A 22,816-nucleotide genomic window follows, 5' to 3' on the forward strand; every position below is an offset into this window, starting at 1 on the left:
CTCTCAGAGCACGCTGATGTTTTCTGAGCCTCGTTCGGGGTATAATCATTTGCATTCTATTTTTAGCCCTCGCGCTGAACAAAAGTGCAATATTAATAGTTGTAGACTATTATTCCAAAAGTATTTATTTTTCACTTTAATTCCATTCCAAATTGTATAATTTTGAAGATAACCGTGAATCTGGGTTTCTAGCCTATGTGATATATATACATTTATACCATGCCATAGAAAATACAGCCAATCAGAATACAGGAAAGCCGTTGTATATTCGACAGTATTCAACCCAACCTTCCCATCGTGCGCTGCGATCTTATTCTCGATGAAATTTAGTGAGCGTATTTTCTATGGCATGGTATAAAATAGTTACACAACACTTTCTCGTGGTATACTATGGAATATCCCACTTGTCACTTGTATTTTCTTCGTATACACACTCGCCTAAAGGCTCGTGTGTATACCGAGAAAATACAAGTGACTCGTGGGATATTCCATAGTATACCACTCGAAAGCGTTGCATAACTAGTATATATTTAGTTTTTTACATGTTCATATGTAATTATGATAGTGTCCAAGGAGCTGTAGCAAAGTAACGCGCAAGTCATCAAAAGAACTTGGTTAGGTACAAAAAAATGCACGAAAGACACAAATGACTTTTTTTAAAAAACCACGGATAGTAAATGCCGTTGTAACAAAATCGAATCTAACATATCTCAATTTGGTCATTTGTAAAGTCCTCTTTTGCCTTACATGAAAGCAAGTTACATTTTCATTTTATGGCAAAAAGAAAGCGGGCTTTGGAGACGAGATTGCAGTAACTCTTCTAACAAAAAGAGCTACGCATTCGCGTTATCGAGCTACAGAACTTTAAAAGCGGGTAACAATAACACTTCAAAAGTGATAAAAACACTGAAGCCGTAACACAACTTCATAGTCTTTAAATAAATAAATCAAGATGACAATCTGGAAATCAACAGATGACCAGTATTTGGGTCGCAATGTCATCTAACGAATTTAGAAACTGTAAATATCTGAGATTGTCGTATTCTCATAAAAATATTCGAACTTGCACACGAGAAATAAAACGAGTGACGCACTTGACTAGACTACTTTTTGCTAGTTTAACTTCTCAACTTCTCCCTCCATCCGCTACTTGACCAGTATGTTTCACGCACTAGCGGAAACAAAGGTGGTAAAAAGAGGGTCAAATCCAGTAGGGCCTTTCTTGCTTAAGTAGGGGGAGGGAGCATCGAAGGTGTGCCCTTTCCTGCTCCAACAAGGACAAGGGGGGGGGGGGGGGGTGGGATTGGAGGCTAACATTTTTAAGCTCTCCAGGCCTCATGCTTTTCAGCATGAGGCGAGTGTGGGAACCCCAGATTCGCCACTCGATGACATCATGGCATTTTGGAATTTAGATTGGCAAACCCCCAAACCGCTAACTCTTTGACTACTCACTTGTCAAAAAGCAACTTAAGTATAACTAGTTTTCGACCACATACAAAATTCTCCCAGTGCGAATTGACGAAACTGTACCATCACCTGTATGGAGAATTTAGATGATAGGCTTACGACTAAGAGAAGAGGTTCAAAAGTCTTAGTCTGAGTCGATATGCAAATGGGGACATTATTCTGAAGAGCAGGTCTCCTGATGTACTGTTGGCGACACAGCTAAAGTGAAAAGTTTTTGTAGCTTATCCTTATGAACTGGGTGAAATGGTTGACCATCCACTGACATTTCTCTCTTCTGGGAAATTCCATCGCACACTCCAAGCCGAACAATACATTTAAGTATTTCTTCCTCCTGGAAAAAAACAAGCCATTTTAAATTACATTTTATAGTTGCAGAATTTCAGACCAAAAGTAAATGCTTTAACACAAAAAATTTAAAACCTGGGACAAACGAGGATGAGAGTTGATGAGTGTTCAAATTCTCGCTCTCGTTTGGCTTTGAAGCTCTCATGCACTCTCATTGACTTTGAACGTGCTCAAAGTTTTCATGAAAGTCGATGAGAGTTTTCTCTCGTTTGGCCCGAGTTGTTCAAAGTCGATGAGAGTTGGTGAAAACTCTCATGAGAGTCAACTCTCATCGTTGTTTTGCCCGGGTTTTACACTCAATAATTTCTTACTTACTTTTCGCGGAATTCTAGATTAGAATCACGAAACAAGTGTGAACGGTAACGCAGTGTCGTGTTGTGTTAGTGAACCGCTTCAACACGAACGGCAAGCAGTGAGAGAGTTGCTTTTTACAGTTTATTACTGAGAGAATAAACGGATGAAGGGCCAAGCCCGAAACGTTTGATATTTTTGTAGTGATCTTGGCACTACTGTTTAACATTAAATAATAAATAATTTACACAACCAAGTACAACGCAACCTATGAACTGTTTACCTTCGATTACAAGTAATTAAGATCATTACCGTTTTCACTGTATTTAGGACGTCCTCTTTAGAAATAACTCTGACTGTCCCAACTCCTCGTCTAGCATACCGCGAGTGCACTGGACACTGATTTAAGATGTACAGTGCTGCCACCAAAGCCGATGCACCCCAGTTAGACACGCCCGCGGTGATCAAATGGTCAGTGGTAACCGCACTGGCTATTTGTTGTCCGTTTTCAATGTGATCAATGACCTGTGTGTGGACTTTTCCCATCCCGATCTCATTTCCACCATCACCGATTCCTACAGTGGAAATCTTTTCTGACTTATAGGCTGAAAATAAAAAAAATCATATTTAAGAAGGGGTCATCATTGAGGGAGTTCGAAGTAAAAACTATTGCTGAATTGGCGGCCGACTTTAAACGTCTGGTTCACAAGAAAGATTCTCAATTGACTATCAAATTAAAGGGACATGGTCAGCGTTCTTACCGCGCTGACCTGGACACTAGTTTTCACGTTTTGAAAAAAAAGTCCACGGTGGACTTTTTTCAAAAAGAACCTTCAGAAATCTGCTTCAATCTTCTCAGTGATTCACTAAATAGGAAAATTTAGAAAAAAAACACTGAGAAGATTGAAGCAGATTTCTGAAGGTTCTCTACGCGTATTTTTGATTTCGGGTTAAGGTGGACTTTTTTCAAAACGTGAAAACTAGTGTCCAGGTCAGCGCGGTCTGAACGCTGACCATGTCCCTTTAAAATTCGCGTTTCCTTTGGTTTTGTGCTTGGCTAGCTCTTATAACTGATTTTACAATGTGTAACTTATTATAACGACTCTGAGCAAACCCAAAATCAATTTTGACTGGCTTACACACGTTGTCTCGCGCTTGAAAAAAAAAAAATGATGCGAGTAACAACTGAGTCATTGCGTTACTTGAGTACGTCCTTTAACTTTCAAACCAATCTCGTTCGTTCTCGTTCGTTTCGTCACTGATCAGTAGAAACAGATGTTCTGGGAACGAGATTGGTATTACACGTGAAGATATGAACACGAGCACTAGGTTTGAAATGTCGTACACGTAATTCGATTGCTAAAGGGATCTTGGAAGGGCCCTAAAAGCCTGATGGTCCCGTCTACAAGGTCACCGCACCTCCTTAACAAAGTACGAGCTTATTATTACCTTGAATGAAAACTTCATCAACTGGACTGACTTTACAAACATCGGATAAGTCTCTAGCTTTCATCGTCATGTAACGTCCCTCTTCTGTCCTGCTAATCGCTTCTATGGCAACCAAAGCGTCAAACTTGGGGCTCATTTGATGCGCTGCATCGTGGAACAGGAGTTTCTCAGCAGCTGCCCTAACTCCACCTGAGCCATGCGTTCTTTCGGGTGTGAACTCCACAACAGACACGTCGTTCTCCAAAAAAGTTTTTACAAGCTCCTGCACTAATTTCAGGTGGTAGTAACTTGCAATAAACGTCACCTCCTTTCCAAGAGCTTTGAGGGCTTTGCCCATTGCGATCGCCCCTAAAGGACCATCAGTTTCATCCGGAAACTCCTCCTTGGTGTTACAAGGGAAGCCGAAATGTATGGCCACAGACGAAGCGTGAGACAACACAAGCGCGGCCTTCAGGAGCTCATCAGGTATGTGAAGCTTCGCGACACCCCTTTTCCCGATGTCTTCCTGAATCTCGGTCTCCAGGCAACGGATTGTGTTAATGACTTTTTCAGACAACAGAGAAGCAGTAAAGGGTTTTTCCTTTATTGTCACCACCCGTGGCTGTGTATCAGTATCAATGGACGGATTACTATCACGAAATTCTTTGACTGTTCTATCGCACTCAACAAGTCGCTCCATGTCGTCAGTAAAGGCCAGTGGTAAACCTGTAGAGAAAAAATAATAGGGTAGTGTAATATCAGGAGTCCACAACCCACTTATTGACCTGGAAAGATCACAATCTTTACCGGTGAAAACAATCTCTTCTCGTCGGTTATTGGCCTTTTGCGACCAAGAAAGGTGCACATCCCCACCTAAAGTAACTAAAAGTGTATGAAATTTAGAGAATAGAATTTGGTGAGTGCATATTTCGTCTAGAAATGTTTCCACTACAGATGATGACGTACTATACATTATGACGAGGGAATTTAGTCGTGGTGTCGAAACAGCCGCAATCTTAACTTGGAATCCGCCATCACAAACTTCTTGCCTTTTTTATGCAGACAAAAAAACATCGAAACTGGCTCGAAAGTAATAAAGTGTAATAAAAAGATACTAAAACGCTAAAAATGTATACAAGGTTACAAACAATAGACGGAATCGGCTAATGTGTTAATGTATCCTTGTTTCCACCCAATTCATACGTACCACGTGATGGTTTTTTTAGGGAGGTTACAACTGTACAATTTCTTACACGAAGCTGAGTGTATGGGAATATGTACGAACAGAACAATTGTAATCTCCCAAATGAATCATCACATGATCTGTATTAACCTTAGCCGAATCTGTCTATGATGCCACCTTTGTAAACAGAAGCAACAGGCGAATGTTTTTCTTGGGAAACAGTTAAAAATATTGGAGGAGGGTTTTTTAAAACTTTCCGAGCCAACGATCATTCTATAAAACACAGAGTCCGAATCTAATGATTGTTTTGTTATAAATTGTCACAAAGAAAAACGCGTTCAAAAACTTCGAATTCTGAGAAAAACAAAATGACGCAATTGATGAAAATATTACATGAAAGATTATCTTGTCATGGATGTCAGTCATTCGAAGTGCTGATTATTGATTTGTGCTTACACATAAAATTAGCATATGTGTTCAAACGCACTAAAATTAAAATTAACCTTTTCAATGATGTCATTTATAAATTTCAACGATTAAACAATAGAGGCTATTTCTGATCTAGTTCTGTCAGTATTTCAATACTGCTAATAAAAACTAGATTTATATTTAGTTCTTCTTTTCATTCGTCAAGAGTTTCATGAAAGTAAAACGAAAATTATTGCAGCCGTTCTTATCTTATTGACCCGCTTTAGAACGAAGAGAAAAGGGACTTTCCCTTTCGCAAATATTTTCAACCTTTATTTACTTTCTTAGAATCATGAATATTTCATTTTTTCTAGACAAGCAAATGTTGTGATCGCGTGGCCTGATGTCGCCGTTTCGGTTTCACCGACGAAAATCGATTCTCTGTCTGTCTCTTAGCTTCGACTTAACTCTGTAGATTTTAAAAACGGAGCCTGAAACTTTGGCATGGGTTCAAAAGAATCACCTCATTCTTGTGGCACGAAGAAAGCCGCCGACAGAAGGAGGTCGAATTTTTTCTGGTATGCGATTGACTCACTTATTGCACATGGCCATCTTGTTTTATCAGCAAATGCTAAAAATATCCGATATCCTCCGAGGAAAATCTCGCTAATATGACATATACTAAAACCCGAAACAACGAAACGAAACCACCGAAAGGTCTGCAGTCTGCCTGCACACCGGTTAGCTTGAATATAAACGCTTAGGTTTACGATGAGCTCTCGATTATGGTAATGAGTTTCGCTTGTCTCGGCCGTTTCGGTCGTTTTGGCGCGGATTTTGTTTTGGTGGCTTCGCTCGTTTCGGTGGTTCCGTTTCGTTGTTTCGGGTTATACTTTTAATACATGGCATGTAGTTCATGTCCACAAATATGAACTGTTGCAGGAACGAACGGCAAGAAACCGGAACGTACCATGCAGACAACTCAGAGAACTGAGCCGAGTCAGAATAAAACTGAGCCAAATCGGCAACCATGCAAAGAGACAACTATAAGTTGCTATAAACGAGGAATTATTTTTATATGTACACAATGAATGACCTTCCGTCACAGTCCAGAGAGCCAGAATTATCGAACGAAACGGTTGAAGTTCTTCCATTAGAACCAAAAGCTGAAGGGCGGGAGCTTTGCAGCGATGTGAATACATTATTTACGTTTTCTCTCGACGAGTCAACCTCAGTAGTTGCGGAGGCGAAAATCGACACAGAATCTAACACGTTGAACATCCTTCTCACGAACTGCAACCTCGTGACAGTCGGACGGTCAGACACCCAACAACTCAAATGTAATTGTCATTTACAAGAGGAGAACAAATGTGTTAGCAACAGTGACAATGAGGTTCGGTCAGACAGTGCATCGAAGACTGCAGATTCTGCAAATCGCAGCCTTGGAGGGCGTAAGCCAACAGAATACCAATTGCAGCATTTTAATGAAGCAGCAGAAGACTGCAAACCGGTTGACTCGGATGAGATAGTGGGGAGCGTCGAGCCATTGTTGCCTTTGATCAAAAAGCAAGGATATCTTAACGGATCACAATGTGAGAGAATCATGGAACAACTTGAGATTTTACAGGACAATGGAAAATTTGGAGAGCATGAGGGTCTTGTCACATCATATCTCTGTCGTTGTGGGGAAGAAAAGAATTCTGACTTGGAATTGGCATTAAGAATTGAGCGCGGAGTGGCATTTTCTTATCACAAAGAGTTCAAAAACAGCAAGCGTATGTTCACCTCAGTCATAAAATCAGACAAAGAGCTTAGAAATCCGAATATTTTAATTGCAAGAGCGTACTTTTTACTTGTCGCTGACTATAGAAGTAAAAAGGTCATAAAACTCTCCCCGCTCTTTGAATTTCTTAGACGCAGCGAGTTTTTACTTCAAAACCACGACTCGCCAGAGGACTGGGCCGAATTGTATTACAACTACGGCTCTGTATGGTTGGTTTACATGAGCATGATCCCGGATGATGAGAGGAATGCGCAAGCGCGAAACACTGCTCGGGGGAATGCAAGATACTACTATGAGCAGGCGATTTCTTTCTGCAAGAAAGATCCACGATTGAGAGTTCAAATAAAGAAGCAAACATACATTCATCTTAAACTGGCTGCACTACTACTCGACTGCAGTTCGAAAGCCGCCCGAACTCGTCAAAAAGTCATTCCACCAACTGACATCAAGGAGGCTAAAGAACATCTGGATTTCGTACAGTACAAACTTGGCGTTTGTTTACCGCTAGGTACTCGTGTGCAGCTTTTAAAAACTCGTTCGGATCAATTTTATCGTCAGGAAATATTTCAGCTAGCCAAAGAAACAGCCGAAGATGCGTTACAGATCGCTTTGTCCAACGAATTTTACACCGAAATAGACACTCTACGGGAAAGAATTGACTTTCTTGACAAATTGTGTGAGGAAGGAATCAAAGTGATTGCTATAAAAGAAATCTCAAGTTCCAGCAGTGAAATATGTTGTAGCGAATCTGCAGAATCTGAGTAGGAGATTAAAAAGATAAATCAGAATTTAATTAGTGGATAAGATTTATTTAAATTTTGCGAGAAATAAATCACCCACAAGAAATACTTCAAGAAATTCTCGGGAGTATTTCCAAAGAATTCCTGTGAAATTCGGCACACACTTTCACGTTATAATAAAAAGACAACAACTTAGTTGCTCTCCCTCTCCTCTCTCCCTTTCTCTACATTTCTCTTTTCCCTCTTTATGGTCTGGATTTTTTTGGCAAATTTTGGAAATAATCTGTATTCCAATTTGGTAAAAAAAAAAAAACCCTCAAGATAAAGACATTAAACAAAAGATGTGATCAAGAAGACAGGCGGCGTGGCCAAGTGTTTTAGCTTGATAGCGCTGAATTTAAAATCAGTCTCCATCTTGCCATTATCTGAATATTTCCCTCTGTAGTAACTGATATACTAAAGCTCACATTTTATTCGATGGTTTTACTGATTATACGCGTGGATAGTTAACGAGTTTCGTCGTATTTTTCCGAGCCCGCAGTGGCAAGGAAAAATGCTCCAAAATGAAGCACGACAGTGTAATACGGAATAGTTATTTAGCAGAGGGCATGTACTAAGTCACGCCATTCAGAACGTTCTTGGGCTAATCCAGCAATCTTTTGCCAATCCGACAGAATTTGGCGCTGTTCCCACCATCGGTCGAATAATAATGTTAGTATGTATAAAGCAAAAATAAGCCGACATAAATTTTCATTTATACGTTTAATTCAATTCCTGCAGATGTATCGTTATATCTAAGCTTAGAAGATCAACAATATTAAAAAGACATATTTCAGCATAGCTATAATTCTATGAATTATTAAAACGGAAGTGGTTTCAATAGTGAAACTGATGTATCTGTCACACTGGCGCACCCTTGGAAAAGGGACTTTCCCTTACAAAACTTTCGAAACTTTTTTTCACTTATGAGATTAATTTACATAATAAAAATATAAAACATGAATATATTATTTTCTCTGCGTGCACATTTTCTCAACGTTTTTCTCGACGTTTTGCATCTACAAGAAGGCAGCTTGACAAGCAGCTAGAAGAAGATATTCGAAACACGCGTTTTAATAGTAGTCGTGAAGAAATTTTAGTCGACAAATGCATGCAAAACAATTTGGCCTCAATTCAAAACAATAACACGAATGCTTAAAATAGAATATGAATGGCATCAAAGAGGCACTAGTCTTCGCACGATCACAAACAGCGATGGCGGACCTTGCCAGACAGAACGTACTACACGTCCACAAATATGATCTGTTGCAGGAATAAACGGCAAGAAACAGGAACGGATCTTACGGACAACTGAACAACCAAACAAACAACCACAAGTTGTTAAAAACAAGGTGTTATCTTCATGTGTACACAATGACAAACCTTCCCCCACAGTCCGGAGAGCAATATTCATCGAACGAAACGGTTGAAGTTCTTCCAAGAGAGCCTATAAAAGCTGAAGGGCAAGAGTCTCGCAGCCATGTGAACACATTATTTACGTTTCTTCTCGACGGTCCAGCCTCAGTTACTGCTGAAGCAAAACTCGACACAGAATCTAACACGCTGAACATCCTTGTCACGAACTGCAATCTCGTCACAGTTGGACAGTCAAATCCTCAACAACTCAAATATAATTGTTGTTTACAAGAGGAACACAAATGTGTTAGCAACATTGACAATGAGGTTCGGTCAGACAGTGCTCCGAAGACTGCAGATTCCGCAGATCGCAGCCTTGGGGGACGTTTAAATCAAGCAGCACAAGACTGCAAACCGGTTGACTCGGATGAGATAGTGGTGAGCGTCGAGCCATTGTTGCCTTTGATCAAAAAGCAAGGATATCTTAACGGATTACAATGTGAGAGAATCATGGAACAACTTGAGATTTTACAGGACAATGGAAAGTTTGCAGAGCATGAAGGTCTTGTCAAGTCATATCTCCATCGTTGTGGGGAAGAAAAGAATTCTGACTTAGAAATGGCATTAAAAATAGAGCGCGGAGTGGCATTTTCTTATCACAAAGAGTTCAAAAACAGCAAGCGTATGTTCACCTCGGTCATAAAATCAGACAAAGAGCTCAGAAATCCGAATATTTTGGTTGCAAGAGCGTACTTTTTACTTGTGGCTGACTATAGAAATAAGAAGGTCGTTAAACTCTCTCCGCTCTTTGAATTTCTTAGACGGAGCGAGTTTTTCCTTCAAAACCACGAGTCGCCAGAGGACTGGGCCGAGTTGTATTACAACTATGGCTCTGTTTGGCGGGTTTACATGAGCATGATCCCGGATGATGAAAGGAATGCGCAAGCGCGAAACACTGCCAGAGGAAATGCAAGATACTATTATGAGCAGGCAATTTCTTTCTGCAAGAAAGATCCACGATTGAGAGTTCAGATAAAGAAACAAACATACATTCATCTTAAACTGGCTGCACTACTACTCGACTGCAGTTCGACAGCCGCCCGAACTCGTCAAAAACTTATTACACCTGTTGACATCAAAGAGGCAAAAGATCATCTGGATTTTGTACAGTACAAACTTGGCGTTTGTTTGCCGTTAGGCACACGTGTGCAGCTTTTAAAAACTCGCTCGGATCAATTTTATCGTCAGCAAATATACCAGCTAGCCAAAGAAACAGCCGAAGAAGCGTTACAGATCGCTTTGTCCAACGAATTTTACACCGACATAGACCCCCTACGGGAAAGAATTGACTTTCTTGACAAACTGTGTGAGGAAAGAATCAGAGTGATTGCTATAAAAGAAATCTCAAGTTCCAGCAGTGAAATATGTTGCAGCGAATCTGCAGAATCCGAGTAGGAGATCAAAAAAAATAAATCAGAATTTAATTAGTGGATAAGATTTCTTTAAATTTTGCAAGAAATAAATCACCCAGAAGAAATACTTCAAGGAATTCTCGGGAAGTCAAATGAATTATCGAGAATTCTCGTGAAAATTTTCAAAGAATTCCTGTGAAATTCGGCACACACTTTCACGTTATAATAAAGAGACAACAACTTAGTTGCCCTCCCTGTCTTCCTTTCCTTTTTGCCCCGTCTCCCTTAAGTACCCTTTCTCTACATTTCTCTTTCCCCTCTTTACGGTCCGGATTTTTTGGTAAATTTTGAAAATAATGCGTATCCCAATTTGATAAAAAAAATCCCTTAAGATAGCGACATTAAACAAAAGATGTGATCCAAGTAGAGAGGCGGCGTGGCCTAGTGTTTCAGCTTGATGGCACTGAATATAAACTCTGTGGGTCCCTTGTTCATAGTCTCCATGCTGCCATTATCTGAATATTTCCCTCCTCAGTAACTGAAATACTTACAGCTTATTCGATGGTTTAACAGATAATACGCTTGGATATTTTACGAGATGAGAAATATTTTTCCGAGCCCGCAGGGGCAAGGGAAAATGCTCCAAAATGGGGCACTACAGTGTATTAATACGGAATGCTGTCTTAGCCACGTAGATCCTTGAAGAAGCAGAGGGCATGCACAAAGTCACGCCATTCAGTGATCTCGGGCTGATCTAGCAATCCTTTGCCATCCAACCGAATTTGGCGCAGTTCCCACCATCAGTCAAATAATAATGTTACAAGTATGTGTAAAGCGAAACTAATAAGCCGGCATAAAGTTTCATTTATGTTTAATTCAATTCCTGCAGCTGTGTCGTTCAGCTTCTCTTAAATAAAAGGCAAAGATCAAACCCAATAAAAAGACATATTTCAGTATAACTTTTATTCTGTGACTTATTTATCATTCTTCAACAGTTTGAAACAATGCAAACGGAAGTGGCTTGCAGAAGTGAAACTGATGTATCCGTCGCTCTAGCGCACCCCTGTAGTAGGGACTTCCCCTTACAAAACTTTCAAAACATTTTTCATACAGATATTATTATAAAACATGAATATCTTATTTTCGCTGCGTGCAAGGTTTCTCGAATGTTCTCTAGATAGCCATGTTTTGCTTCTACTAGGAAAGAAGCTCTGTGTACAGCGAATACCGAAGAAATTCGAAACACACGTTTTAGAAGTCGTGAGAGATTTTTCGGCGACGAAATGTATGCAAAACACTTTGGCTTCAATTCAAAACAATTACAGGGCGCCAAATAGAACACTGTCCTACTGAATCCATTAAGTTGACACAATGAGGAATAGTTCTGAACAGCGAGGCGAAGCTCCAAGACGAGCGAAACGAAGATTCATCCGTACGCGGAACTGAAGTATCTTTAAAGCAACCCATGCCTGAAGGGCAACCAGGTGGTTTCAACGGCGTGTTATTCAAGCTTTCTCCAGACGAATCGAACTCGATAATCGCGGAAGCAAACCTTGACGCACAAACAAAGACGTTGAACATAATTCTCAGGGAATGGAACGCCGTTTTAGTCGGCAACTCAAAAGCCGGACAAGTTGAGAATAATTGTCATTTGGATAACAAACAAAGTCCACAGCAAAAACTACAAAAACGTTCCTTCGAAGATGACCTTCAGGCTGACAGCGGTACAAAAGAACAGTATTGCAGTGAACAACAAAAGACAATAATAAAAGAAGACGAATACCAACTGCAGCCTTTTAATGAGGCAAACACGCTCTGCAAACAGGCTCCGCCGCTTGAAGTTGTCGTGGATGTCGAGCCACAGTTACCTTTGATCAAAATACAAGGATATCTAAACGGACCACAATGCGAGGAAATCATGGAACAGCTTCAAGGTCTACAAGACGATGGAGAGTTTGAAAAACATGAATGTTTGGTTACTTCGTACCTAGACACTTTTGCTTTCAAAAACAATACTGACATGGCATTAGCCTTGAAAATTGAGCTCGGAGTCGCTTGTTCATACCACAAAGATTTCAAACACAGCAAACGCCTTTTTACATCAGTAATAAACTATGATCGCATTTCTCAGCTAAGAAATGCAAACATTTTACTAGCCAGAGCCTACTATCGACTCGTACAAGACTTTAGATATCGAAAAAATAGGAAACTGTCCTCTCTTTTTCACTGCATGGAAAAAAGTGAGTTTTTACTGCAAAACCACGACTCGCCGGAGGACTGGGCCGAGGTGTATTACAACTATGGCTCACTTTGGTTAGCGTATATGAGCATCATTCCGGATGACGAGAGAAATGCGCAGGCGCGAGACGACGCCAGGAGAAAGGCGAAAAATTACTTCGAAATGTCAATTGAATCCTGTAAAAAAGATCCTCGATTGAGAGTGCAGATTAAAAAACAGATATACGGTCACCTTCGAGTCGCTGCGGTGTTACTTGACTGCACCTCAACTGTCGCCCGAATTCGAAGAAAAGTCATTTCCCAACAAGATATTGAAGATGCGAGAAAACACCTTAATATTTTGGAGCACCAACTTAGCAGCAACATTCCTCGAGGTACACGCGTGCAGATTTTAAAAATGCGTTCTGATCAATACTATCGCCAAGGACCAGCAATGTATCAACTGGCCAAAGAAACTGCTCAGGAAGCTTTTAGAATTGCACTATGTCATGGATTTAACACTGAACTGGAATCGCTTCAAGAGCGAATTGATTTTCTCGATCAGTTGTGCGAAGAAGCAGTGTGCAAAGAAAGGATAACGGTGCTCGTTGATAGTGATAGTGAAACTTCTGGTAACGACGCCAGCTGTGAAACAAGCGGCAGTGAAAACTGAAAAAAAAAATGTAAAAAAAGCCAGACCCCAGTTGCTAAAGAGACTTCAAACTGTCCATAAACATAAACTACAGTTGAACCTCGCTAATTCGAACTCGGTTATTTCGAATTCCCCGTTAATTCGAACTAAAACCCGTTTCCCTTGGATTTGCCCTTCAGTCATTTACTATCGGCTATTTCGAACTCCCGCTATTTCGAACTATTTCGAACTCCCGCTATTTCGAACTATTTTTTGTTTCCCCTGACGGTTCGAAATAGCGGGGTTCAACTGTAATTCTATACTATTACAATTTAATGTAAGCTGGAAAGGGAATAATAAAATTACAATTCCAAGAATCGAAAGTGTTCTGCAAAAAAAATTTGAATGGTATTCATAATTCGTTAAGGGACTTTCCCTTTTACCAACTGAAGTTATTACAGTTTTATTCTTAATATTTAATGCCTCGGATAGCAATATATTCTCCAAGATTTCTCACAACTGGTTTGATTGCGTCTTCGGCGTCGCTTTCGTTTATGCTGTTTTTTTACATGTTCACTATGAATTACTTTTGCCAGGCTGAGTTTGTCACTTTTTGATGTGTAGGCGAGTCTCTTTTTACAATTGTTTTACTAGCATAATCGCTTCAGTCTCTTATCCAGCTTTCCTTGGAAAGTTGCGCCAAACGTGTTTCAAAACAATTTTTGTGTGACGCGGGTGAGGTTGAATTTCGTAATCCAGATCTCTAAATGAAACATCACAGGAATTCAACAACTGAGTTCTAAATACATACACTAATGCCCTTGGCTACAACCTTTTTTTTCTTTAATCAGTCAATGAGCTTAAATTATTTTGTAGGTCTAGAGGCGACCCTTTCCAAATATTGGAAGATCATAAAAAACACAACCACAATTTCTTTTCCCAAGAATCGGGAAACAAGATGCAAAAAGATGCTATAAATATGTTAAAAGCTGATGTTGCAACATAATTTTAAGAAAGGTCTTATTTCATTTTCTTTTTTTATGTATCAGTCAATTCCAAGCGAGATCACCCCCCCCCCCCCCCCAACCCCCTGGCATTTGACCGCTACTGAAGCCCAGATAGTAAGGAATTTGATCGAACAGAAGCCCGGATGGTCGGGCATTTGACCGAATGACCGACATTGACAATGAGGTTCGGTCAGACAGTGCTCCGAAGACTGCAGATTCCGCAGATCGCAGCCTTGGGGGACGTTTAAATCAAGCAGCACAAGACTGCAAACCGGTTGACTCGGATGAGATAGTGGTGAGCGTCGAGCCATTGTTGCCTTTGATCAAAAAGCAAGGATATCTTAACGGATTACAATGTGAGAGAATCATGGAACAACTTGAGATTTTACAGGACAATGGAAAGTTTGCAGAGCATGAAGGTCTTGTCAGGTCATATCTCCATCGTTGTGGGGAAGAAAAGAATTTTGACTTAGAAATGGCATTAAAAATAGAGCGCGGAGTGGCATTTTCTTATCACAAAGAGTTCAAAAACAGCAAGCGTATGTTCACCTCGGTCATAAAATCAGACAAAGAGCTCAGAAATCCGAATATTTTGGTTGCAAGAGCGTACTTTTTACTTGTGGCTGACTATAGAAATAAGAAGGTCGTTAAACTCTCTCCGCTCTTTGAATTTCTTAGACGGAGCGAGTTTTTCCTTCAAAACCACGAGTCGCCAGAGGACTGGGCCGAGTTGTATTACAACTATGGCTCTGTTTGGCGGGTTTACATGAGCGTGATCCCGGATGATGAAAGGAATGCGCAAGCGCGAAACACTGCCAGGGGAAATGCAAGATACTATTATGAGCAGGCAATTTCTTTCTGCAAGAAAGATCCACGATTGAGAGTTCAGATAAAGAAACAAACATACATTCATCTTAAACTGGCTGCACTACTACTCGACTGCAGTTCGACAGCCGCCCGAACTCGTCAAAAACTTATTACACCTGTTGACATCAAGGAGGCTAAAGAACATCTGGATTTCGTACAGTACAAACTTGGCGTTTGTTTGCCGTTAGGCACACGTGTGCAGCTTTTAAAAACTCGCTCGGATCAATTTTATCGTCAGCAAATATACCAACTAGCCAAAGAAACAGCCGAAGAAGCGTTACAGATTGCTTTGTCCAACGAATTTTACACCGACATAGACCCCCTACGGGAAAGAATTGATTTTCTTGACAAACTGTGTGAGAAAAGAATCAAAGTGATTGCTATAAAAGAAATCTCAAGTTCCAGCAGTGAAATATGTTGCAGCGAATCTGCAGAATCCGAGTAGGAGATCAAAAAAGATAAATCAGAATTTAATTAGTGGATAAGATTTATTTAAATTTTGCAAGAAATAAATCACCCAGAAGAAATACTTCAAGGAATTCTCGGGAAGTCAAATGAATTATCGAGAATTCTCGTGAAAATTTTCAAAGAATTCCTGTGAAATTCGGCACACACTTTCACGTTATAATAAAGAGACAACAACTTAGTTGCCCTCCCTGTCTTCCTTTCCTTTTTGCCCCGTCTCCCTTAAGTACCCTTTCTCTACATTTCTCTTTCCCCTCTTTACGGTCCGGATTTTTTGGTAAATTTTGAAAATAATGCGTATCCCAATTTGATAAAAAAAATCCCTTAAGATAGCGACATTAAACAAAAGATGTGATCCAAGTAGAGAGGCGGCGTGGCCTAGTGTTTCAGCTTGATGGCACTGAATATAAACTCTGTGGGTCCCTTGTTCATAGTCTCCATGCTGCCATTATCTGAATATTTCCCTCCTCAGTAACTGAAATACTTACAGCTTATTCGATGGTTTAACAGATAATACGCTTGGATATTTTACGAGATGAGAAATATTTTTCCGAGCCCGCAGGGGCAAGGGAAAATGCTCCAAAATGGGGCACTACAGTGTATTAATACGGAATGCTGTCTTAGCCACGTAGATCCTTGAAGAAGCAGAGGGCATGCACAAAGTCACGCCATTCAGTGATCTCGGGCTGATCTAGCAATCCTTTGCCATCCAACCGAATTTGGCGCAGTTCCCACCATCAGTCAAATAATAATGTTACAAGTATGTGTAAAGCGAAACTAATAAGCCGGCATAAAGTTTCATTTATGTTTAATTCAATTCCTGCAGCTGTGTCGTTCAGCTTCTCTTAAATAAAAGGCAAAGATCAACAACAATAAAAAGACATATTTCAGTATAACTTTTATTCTGTGACTTATTTATCATTCTTCAACAGTTTGAAACAATGCAAACGGAAGTGGCTTGCAGAAGTGAAACTGATGTATCCGTCGCTCTAGCGCACCCCTGTAGTAGGGACTTCCCCTTACAAAACTTTCAAAACATTTTTCATACAGATATTATTATAAAACATGAATATCTTATTTTCGCTGCGTGCAAGGTTTCTCGAATGTTCTCTAGATAGCCATGTTTTGCTTCTACTAGGAAAGAAGCTCTGTGTACAGCGAATACCGAAGAAATTCGAAACACACGTTTTAGAAGTCGTGAGAGATTTTTCGGCGACGAAATGTATGCAAAACACTTTGGCTTCAATTCAAAACAATTACACGGGCGCCTAAAATAGAACACTGTCCTACTGAATCCAGTAAGTTGACATCAATGAGGCATTATAGTTCGCATGAACAGCGATGGCGAAGCTTCCAAGACCGAGCGAAACGAAGATTTCATCCGTACGCGGAACTGAAGTATCTTTAAAGCAACCCATGCCTGAAGGGCAACCATGTGGTTTCAACGGCGTGTTATTCAAGCTTTCTCCAGACGAATCGAACTCGATAATCGCGGAAGCAAACCTTGACGCACAAACAAAGACGTTGAACATAATTCTCAGGGAATGGAACGCCGTTTTAGTCGGCAACTCAAAAGCCGAACAAGTTAAGAATAATTGTCATTTGGATAACAAACAAAGTCCACAGCAAAAACTACAAAAACGTTCCTTCGAAGATGACCTTCAGGCTGACAGCGGTCCAAAAGAACAGTATTGCATTGAACAACAAAAGACAATAATAAAAGAAGACGAATACCAACTGCAGCCTTTAAATGAGGCAAACACGCTCTGCAAACAGGCTCCGCCGAGTGAAGTTGTCGTGGATGTCGAGCCACAGTTACCTTTGATCAAAATACAAGGATATCTTAACGGACCGGAATGCGAGCACATCATGGAACAACTTCAAAGTCTACTAGACGATGGAGAGTTTGAAAAACATGAATGTTTGGTTACTTCGTACCTAAACACTTTTGTTTTCAAAAACAATACTGACATGGCATTAGCCTTGAAAATTGAGCGCGGAGTCGCTTGTTCATACCACAAAGATTTCAAACACAGCAAACGCCTTTTTACATCAGTAATAAACTATGATAGCATTTCTCAGCTAAGAAATGCAAACATATTACTAGCCAGAGCCTACTATCGACTCGTACAAGACTTTAGATATCGAAAAAATAGGAAACTGTCCGCTCTTTTTCACTGCATGGAAAAAAGTGAGTTTTTACTGCAAAACCACGACTCGCCGGAGGACTGGGCCGAGGTGTATTACAACTATGGCTCACTTTGGTTAGCGTATATGAGCATCATCCCGGATGATGAAAGAAATGCGCAGGCGCGAGACGACGCCAGGAGAAAGGCGAGATATTACTTCGAAATGACAATTGAATCCTGCAAGAAAGATCCCCGATTGAGAGTGCAGATAAAATTACAGACTTTTGGTCACCTACGAGTGGCCGCTGTGTTACTTGACTGCACCTCAACTGTCGCCCGAATTCGAAGAAAACTGATTCCCCAACAAGATATTGAAGATGCGAGAAGGCATCTAGATATTTTGGAGCACCATCTAAGCAGCAACATTCCTCGAGGTACACGCGTACAGATTTTGAAAGCGCGTTCTGATCAATACTATCGCCAAGGACCAGGCATGTATCAACTGGCCAAAGAAACTGCTCAGGAAGCTTTGAGAATTGCACGTTGCCGTGGATTTAACACTGAACTGGAATCGCTTCAAGAGCGAATCGATTTTCTCGATCAGTTGTGCGAAGAAGCAGTGTGCAAAGAAAGAATTACATTGCTTGTTGATAGTGAAACTTCTGGTAACGACGCCAGCTGCGAAACAAGCGGCAGTGAAACTGAAAAGAAATAAAAATGCCACACTCCAGGGTTTTTTTTATACCATCAATGAAAGTAACAGTTTGCTAAAGAGACTTCAAAGTGTCCAAAAACATTCAATAATTCTATACTATTACCATTTAATGTTAGCTGGAAAGGACAATAATTTAATCACAATTCATAATTAATTTAGGGACTTTCCCTGTAACCCAAGTCAGTCACGGCTGGCTGAAAATATTCAAACAAATAAAGTTTTTGAATATGATTCATAATTAATTCAGGGCTTTCTCTTTTACCCAAGTCAGTCACCGCTGGCTATTTTGTTGAACCTTTTTTGAAATATTCAAACAAATAAAGTTTTTGAATATGATTCATAATTAATTCAGGGCTTTCTCTTTTACCCAAGTCAGTCACCGCTGGCTATTTTGTTGAACCTTTTTTGAAATATTCAAACAAATAAAGTTTTTGAATATGATTCATAATTAATTCAGGGACTTTCTCTTTTACCCAAGTCAGTCACGGCTGGCTATTTTGTTGATCCTTTATTCATTTATTCAAGAAAATGTCAAAACATAATATCATACTTCCCACCCCTTGCCTCCAGCTTTCCCTGCCCCCCACCCCCCTATCACCCCACCCTACCGAACACACTCCCCTAATTTCCAATTACTACTAGTTCTATGACTTATTTATTCCGAAAGTGGTTTTAAGTGGTGAAACTGATGTATCTGTCACACTGGCGCACACTTGGAAAAGGGACTTTCCCTTACAAAACTTTCGAAACCTTTTTTCACTTATGAGATTAATTTGCATTATACAGATATAAAACATGAATATATTATTTTCTCTGCATGCACATTTTCTCAATTAAGTTTTCTCTGGATAGCGACGTTTTGCTTCTACTAAAAAAGCAGTTCTGCGTACGGCGAAAAAGAAATTGGATTAAGAAATTAAACCCACGTTTTAGAAGTCGTGAAGGATTTTTCGTCGACAAATGTATGCAAAACACTTTGGCTTCAATTCAAAACAATTACACGGACACTTAAAATAGAATACTGTACGATCGAATTGAGTTAGTTGACATCAAAGAGGCATAAGTCTTCGCACGAACAGCGATGGAAAACCTCCCAAGACAGAGCGAAACGAAGATTTCATACGACCGCGAAACTGAAGCACCTTTAAACCAATCCCAGCCCGAAGGACAACAAACTTGCAGTGGTCTCGTATTCAAGTTTTCTCCAGACGATTCAGCGTCGATAATCGCTGAGGCAAACCTTGACGCACAAACAAGTACGTTGAACATAATTTTCAAGAAGTGGAACACCGTATTAGTTGGCAACTCAAACGCTGGACAAGTTGACTGTAATTGTCATTTTGACAACAAGCAGAGTCCACAGCAAAAACGTTCCTTCGACAAAGAAATTCAGTCAGACAGCGGTCCAAAGGAAGAGTATTGTGAACAACAGAAGACAATAACAAAAGACGAAGAATACCAACTGCAGCCTTTTTTGAATGAGGCAAACAGGCTCTGTAAAGAGGCTCCACCAGATGAAATTGTTGTTGATGTCGAGCCACAGTTACCTTTAATCAAAATACAAGGATATCTCAACGGATCGCATTGCGAGCAAATCGCTGAACAACTTGAAGGTCTACAAGACGATGGACAGTTTGATAAACATGATCGTTTGGTTACTTCGTACTTGAACCATTCATCGTGCAAAGACATGGAATTAAGCTTAAAAATTGAGCGCGGCGTGGCCTTTTCTTACCAGAAAAAATTCAAACAGAGCAAACGCGTTTTTACATCAGTAAAAAACTTTGATACCATCTCTCAGGTAAGAAATGCAAACATTTTACTAGCCAGAGCCTACTATCGACTCGTACAAGACTTTAGATATCGAAAAAATAAGAAACTATCCGCTCTTTTTTACTGCATGGAAAAAAGTGAGTTTTTACTGCAAAACCACGACTCGCCGGAGGACTGGGCCGAAGTGTATTACAACTATGGCTCACTTTGGTTAGCGTATATGAGCATCATTCCGGATGACGAGAGAAATGCGCAGGCGCGAGACGACGCCAGGAGAAAGGCGAGATATTACTTCGAAATGTCAATTGAATCCTGTAAAAAAGATCCTCGATTGAGAGTGCAGATTAAAAAACAGATATACGGTCACCTTCGAGTCGCTGCAGTGTTACTTGACTGCACCTCAACTGTCGCCCGAATTCGAAGAAAAGTCATTCCTCAGCAAGATATTGAAGATGCGAGAAAACACCTTAATATTTTGGAGCACCGACTTAGCAGCAACATTCCTCGAGGTACACACGTACAGATTTTGAAAACGCGTTCTGACCAATACTATCGCCAAGGACCAGGCATGTATCAACTGGCCAAAGAAACTGCTCAGGAAGCTTTGAGAATTGCACGTTGCCATGGATTTAACACTGAACTGGAATCGCTTCAAGAGCGAATCGATTTTCTTGATCAGTTGTGCGAAGAAGCAGTGTGCAAAGAAAGGATAACGGTGCTCGTTGATGGTGATGCTGAAACTTCTGGTAACGACGCCAGCTGTGAAACAAGCGGCAGTGAAAACTGAAAAAAAAAATGTAAAAAAAGCCAGACCCCAGTTGCTAAAGAGACTTCAAACTGTCCATAAACATAAACTAATTCTATACTATTACAATTTAATGTTAGCTGGAAAGGGAATAATAAAATTACAATTCCAAGAATCGAAAGTGTTCTGCAAAAAAAAATATGAATGGTATTCATAATTCATTAAGGGACTATCCCTTTTACCAAATAATAATAATAATAATAATTACGAATTTGTTGTGCGCAAATTCCATACGTAAATGTTCAAATGCGCATTACAAAAAAACAAAAAGTTAAAATTACAGCTTAAAAATTAAAATTCTTAAAAACTAAGTTATAGGTTGAAAATTACAACTGAAGTTATTACACCCCTCAGTAACAGATCCAGTGGAATCTTAATCCTCGCCGGGTTTGTTAGGGGAAAAAATCACTGGGTTGGCCAAATTTCCACTGGGTCGGCTTATTTTCGACTAGGTTTTTGTAATAGGTTTATTCCATGAGGGACTCCTGGTTTATTCGCGTACGATAAAAACATGGGCAATTGTGGAGAATGCGGGGTTTTCTATTACTTTTTTCCGCCCGCAAAGAGGCTGCTTTATAGTGACTAAACTGAAGTGAGAAAAGAAGAGTGTTGCAAGCAGTAGCGTAGCGAGGATTTTTTCAGAGGTACGCACAGTTTTTAAAATCATCCTCTACTGCACCCCGCCCCCTTCAAATCTGGACGCTATTGCTTTGCAGTATTTTCTTTATCATCAGCCTAATGACACCATGTTGTATACTGAAGGCCTGTAGGAACGAATTTGAACCGAGGGCCCCAAAGTTTGCATTGTGATGAGATATTATGGGCCGAAAGGCTTGTCGATGTCCGGGGGGGGGGGGCATCATCCCCTGGGAATATTTAAAAATTTTGATACGTTCTATAAATGCCATTCGTCGCATTGAGCAACCCCTATCGAAGTGCTTTTTCTTGACAATTTCGCTCCCGAATGGCTTTCCGTTCCGGAACTAGAACTGCTGGTAGAACTTTCTATAGCTTTCGACTTTTGTAGAAACTGTTGTTTTTTTGTTGGTTTATTCGTTTTCAAAAATACGCTGGGGTTTTCAATTCACACTGCACAGTCACTGCACAGTCGCTGGGTACTGGGGAGGCTAAATTTTCACTGGGAAGGGGAAAAATCCACTGAGTCGGGTTCCGCTGGGTCTGTTACAAAGGGGTGTTTTATTCTTATTATTTAATGACTCGGATAGCAATATATTCTCCAAGATTTCTCACAAGTGGTTTGATTGCGTCTTCGGCGTCGCTTTCGTTTATGCTGTTTTTTTACATGTTCACTATGAATTACTTTCACCAGCCTGAGTTTGTCACTTTTTGATGTGTAGGCGAGTCTCTTTTTACAATTGTTTTATTAGCATAATCGCTTCAGTCTCTTATCCAGCTTTCCTTGGAAAGTTGCGCCAAACGTGTTTCAAAACAATTTTTGTGTGACGCGGGTGAGGCTGAATTTCTGAATCCAGATCTCTAAATGAAACATCACAGGAATTCAACAACTGAGTTCTAAATACATACACTAATGCCCTTGGCTACAACCTGATTTGACTTGTAATCAGTCAATGAGCTTAAATTATTTGTAGGTCTAGAGGCGACCCTTTCCAAATATTGGAAGATAATAAAAACACAACCACAATTTCTTTTCCCAAGAATCGGTAAAAAAAAAAGATGCAAAAAGATGCTATAAATATGTTAAAAGCTGATGTTGCAACATAATTAAGTTAAGAA

General features: G+C 40.1%; 6 protein-coding genes across 7 annotated transcripts in view; 5 read left to right on the forward strand and 1 right to left on the reverse strand.

Moving 5' to 3' along the window:
• Nucleotides 1–107: 107 nt before the first annotated feature.
• The window catches only part of LOC144636283 (D-glutamate cyclase, mitochondrial-like), a 33,100-nt gene continuing 10,391 nt past the window's right edge, over nt 108–22,816 (reverse strand). The window contains exons 3-5 of the mRNA XM_078495455.1: nt 3,553–4,257; nt 2,416–2,708; nt 108–1,798 (exon numbers count right to left, since the gene is read on the reverse strand). Coding sequence (XP_078351581.1) covers nt 1,622–1,798; nt 2,416–2,708; nt 3,553–4,257 — 1,175 coding nt within the window. The 3' untranslated portion in view covers nt 108–1,621. The remainder of the gene's footprint in view (nt 1,799–2,415; nt 2,709–3,552; nt 4,258–22,816) is intronic.
• LOC144636316 (uncharacterized) lies at nt 5,513–7,760 on the forward strand. The gene is made up of 2 exons (XM_078495494.1): nt 5,513–5,700; nt 6,065–7,760. Exon 2 carries the CDS (start codon nt 6,201–6,203, stop codon nt 7,668–7,670), a length of 1,470 nt encoding a protein of 489 aa, XP_078351620.1. The 5' UTR covers nt 5,513–5,700; nt 6,065–6,200; the 3' UTR covers nt 7,671–7,760.
• Nucleotides 8,710–10,702, forward strand: LOC144636324 (uncharacterized). Its single transcript, XM_078495507.1, has one exon. The coding sequence runs from the start codon at nt 9,059–9,061 to the stop codon at nt 10,493–10,495; it is 1,437 nt and encodes a 478-aa protein (XP_078351633.1). The 5' UTR covers nt 8,710–9,058; the 3' UTR covers nt 10,496–10,702.
• Nucleotides 11,896–13,589, forward strand: LOC144636330 (uncharacterized). Its single transcript, XM_078495516.1, has one exon. It carries the CDS (start codon nt 11,918–11,920, stop codon nt 13,340–13,342), a length of 1,425 nt encoding a protein of 474 aa, XP_078351642.1. The 5' UTR covers nt 11,896–11,917; the 3' UTR covers nt 13,343–13,589.
• Nucleotides 14,471–15,826, forward strand: LOC144635482 (uncharacterized). Its single transcript, XM_078494583.1, has one exon. It carries the CDS (start codon nt 14,471–14,473, stop codon nt 15,617–15,619), a length of 1,149 nt encoding a protein of 382 aa, XP_078350709.1. The 3' UTR covers nt 15,620–15,826.
• LOC144636313 (uncharacterized) lies at nt 16,713–21,136 on the forward strand. 2 transcript variants are annotated; one of them, XM_078495490.1, is made up of 2 exons: nt 16,713–18,387; nt 20,936–21,136. In XM_078495490.1, exons 1-2 carry the CDS (start codon nt 16,981–16,983, stop codon nt 21,041–21,043), a joined length of 1,515 nt encoding a protein of 504 aa, XP_078351616.1. In that variant the 5' UTR covers nt 16,713–16,980; the 3' UTR covers nt 21,044–21,136. The 2 variants fall into 2 exon arrangements, with proteins under 2 accessions (XP_078351616.1, XP_078351617.1); XM_078495491.1 differs by lacking the exon at nt 20,936–21,136 and having other exon boundaries at nt 16,713–18,659.

The sequence above is a fragment of the Oculina patagonica genome, chromosome 13 (genome assembly GCF_052425735.1).
Source record: "Oculina patagonica isolate OP01 chromosome 13, crgOcupat, whole genome shotgun sequence".
Classification (NCBI taxonomy): Eukaryota; Metazoa; Cnidaria; class Anthozoa; order Scleractinia; family Oculinidae; genus Oculina; species Oculina patagonica.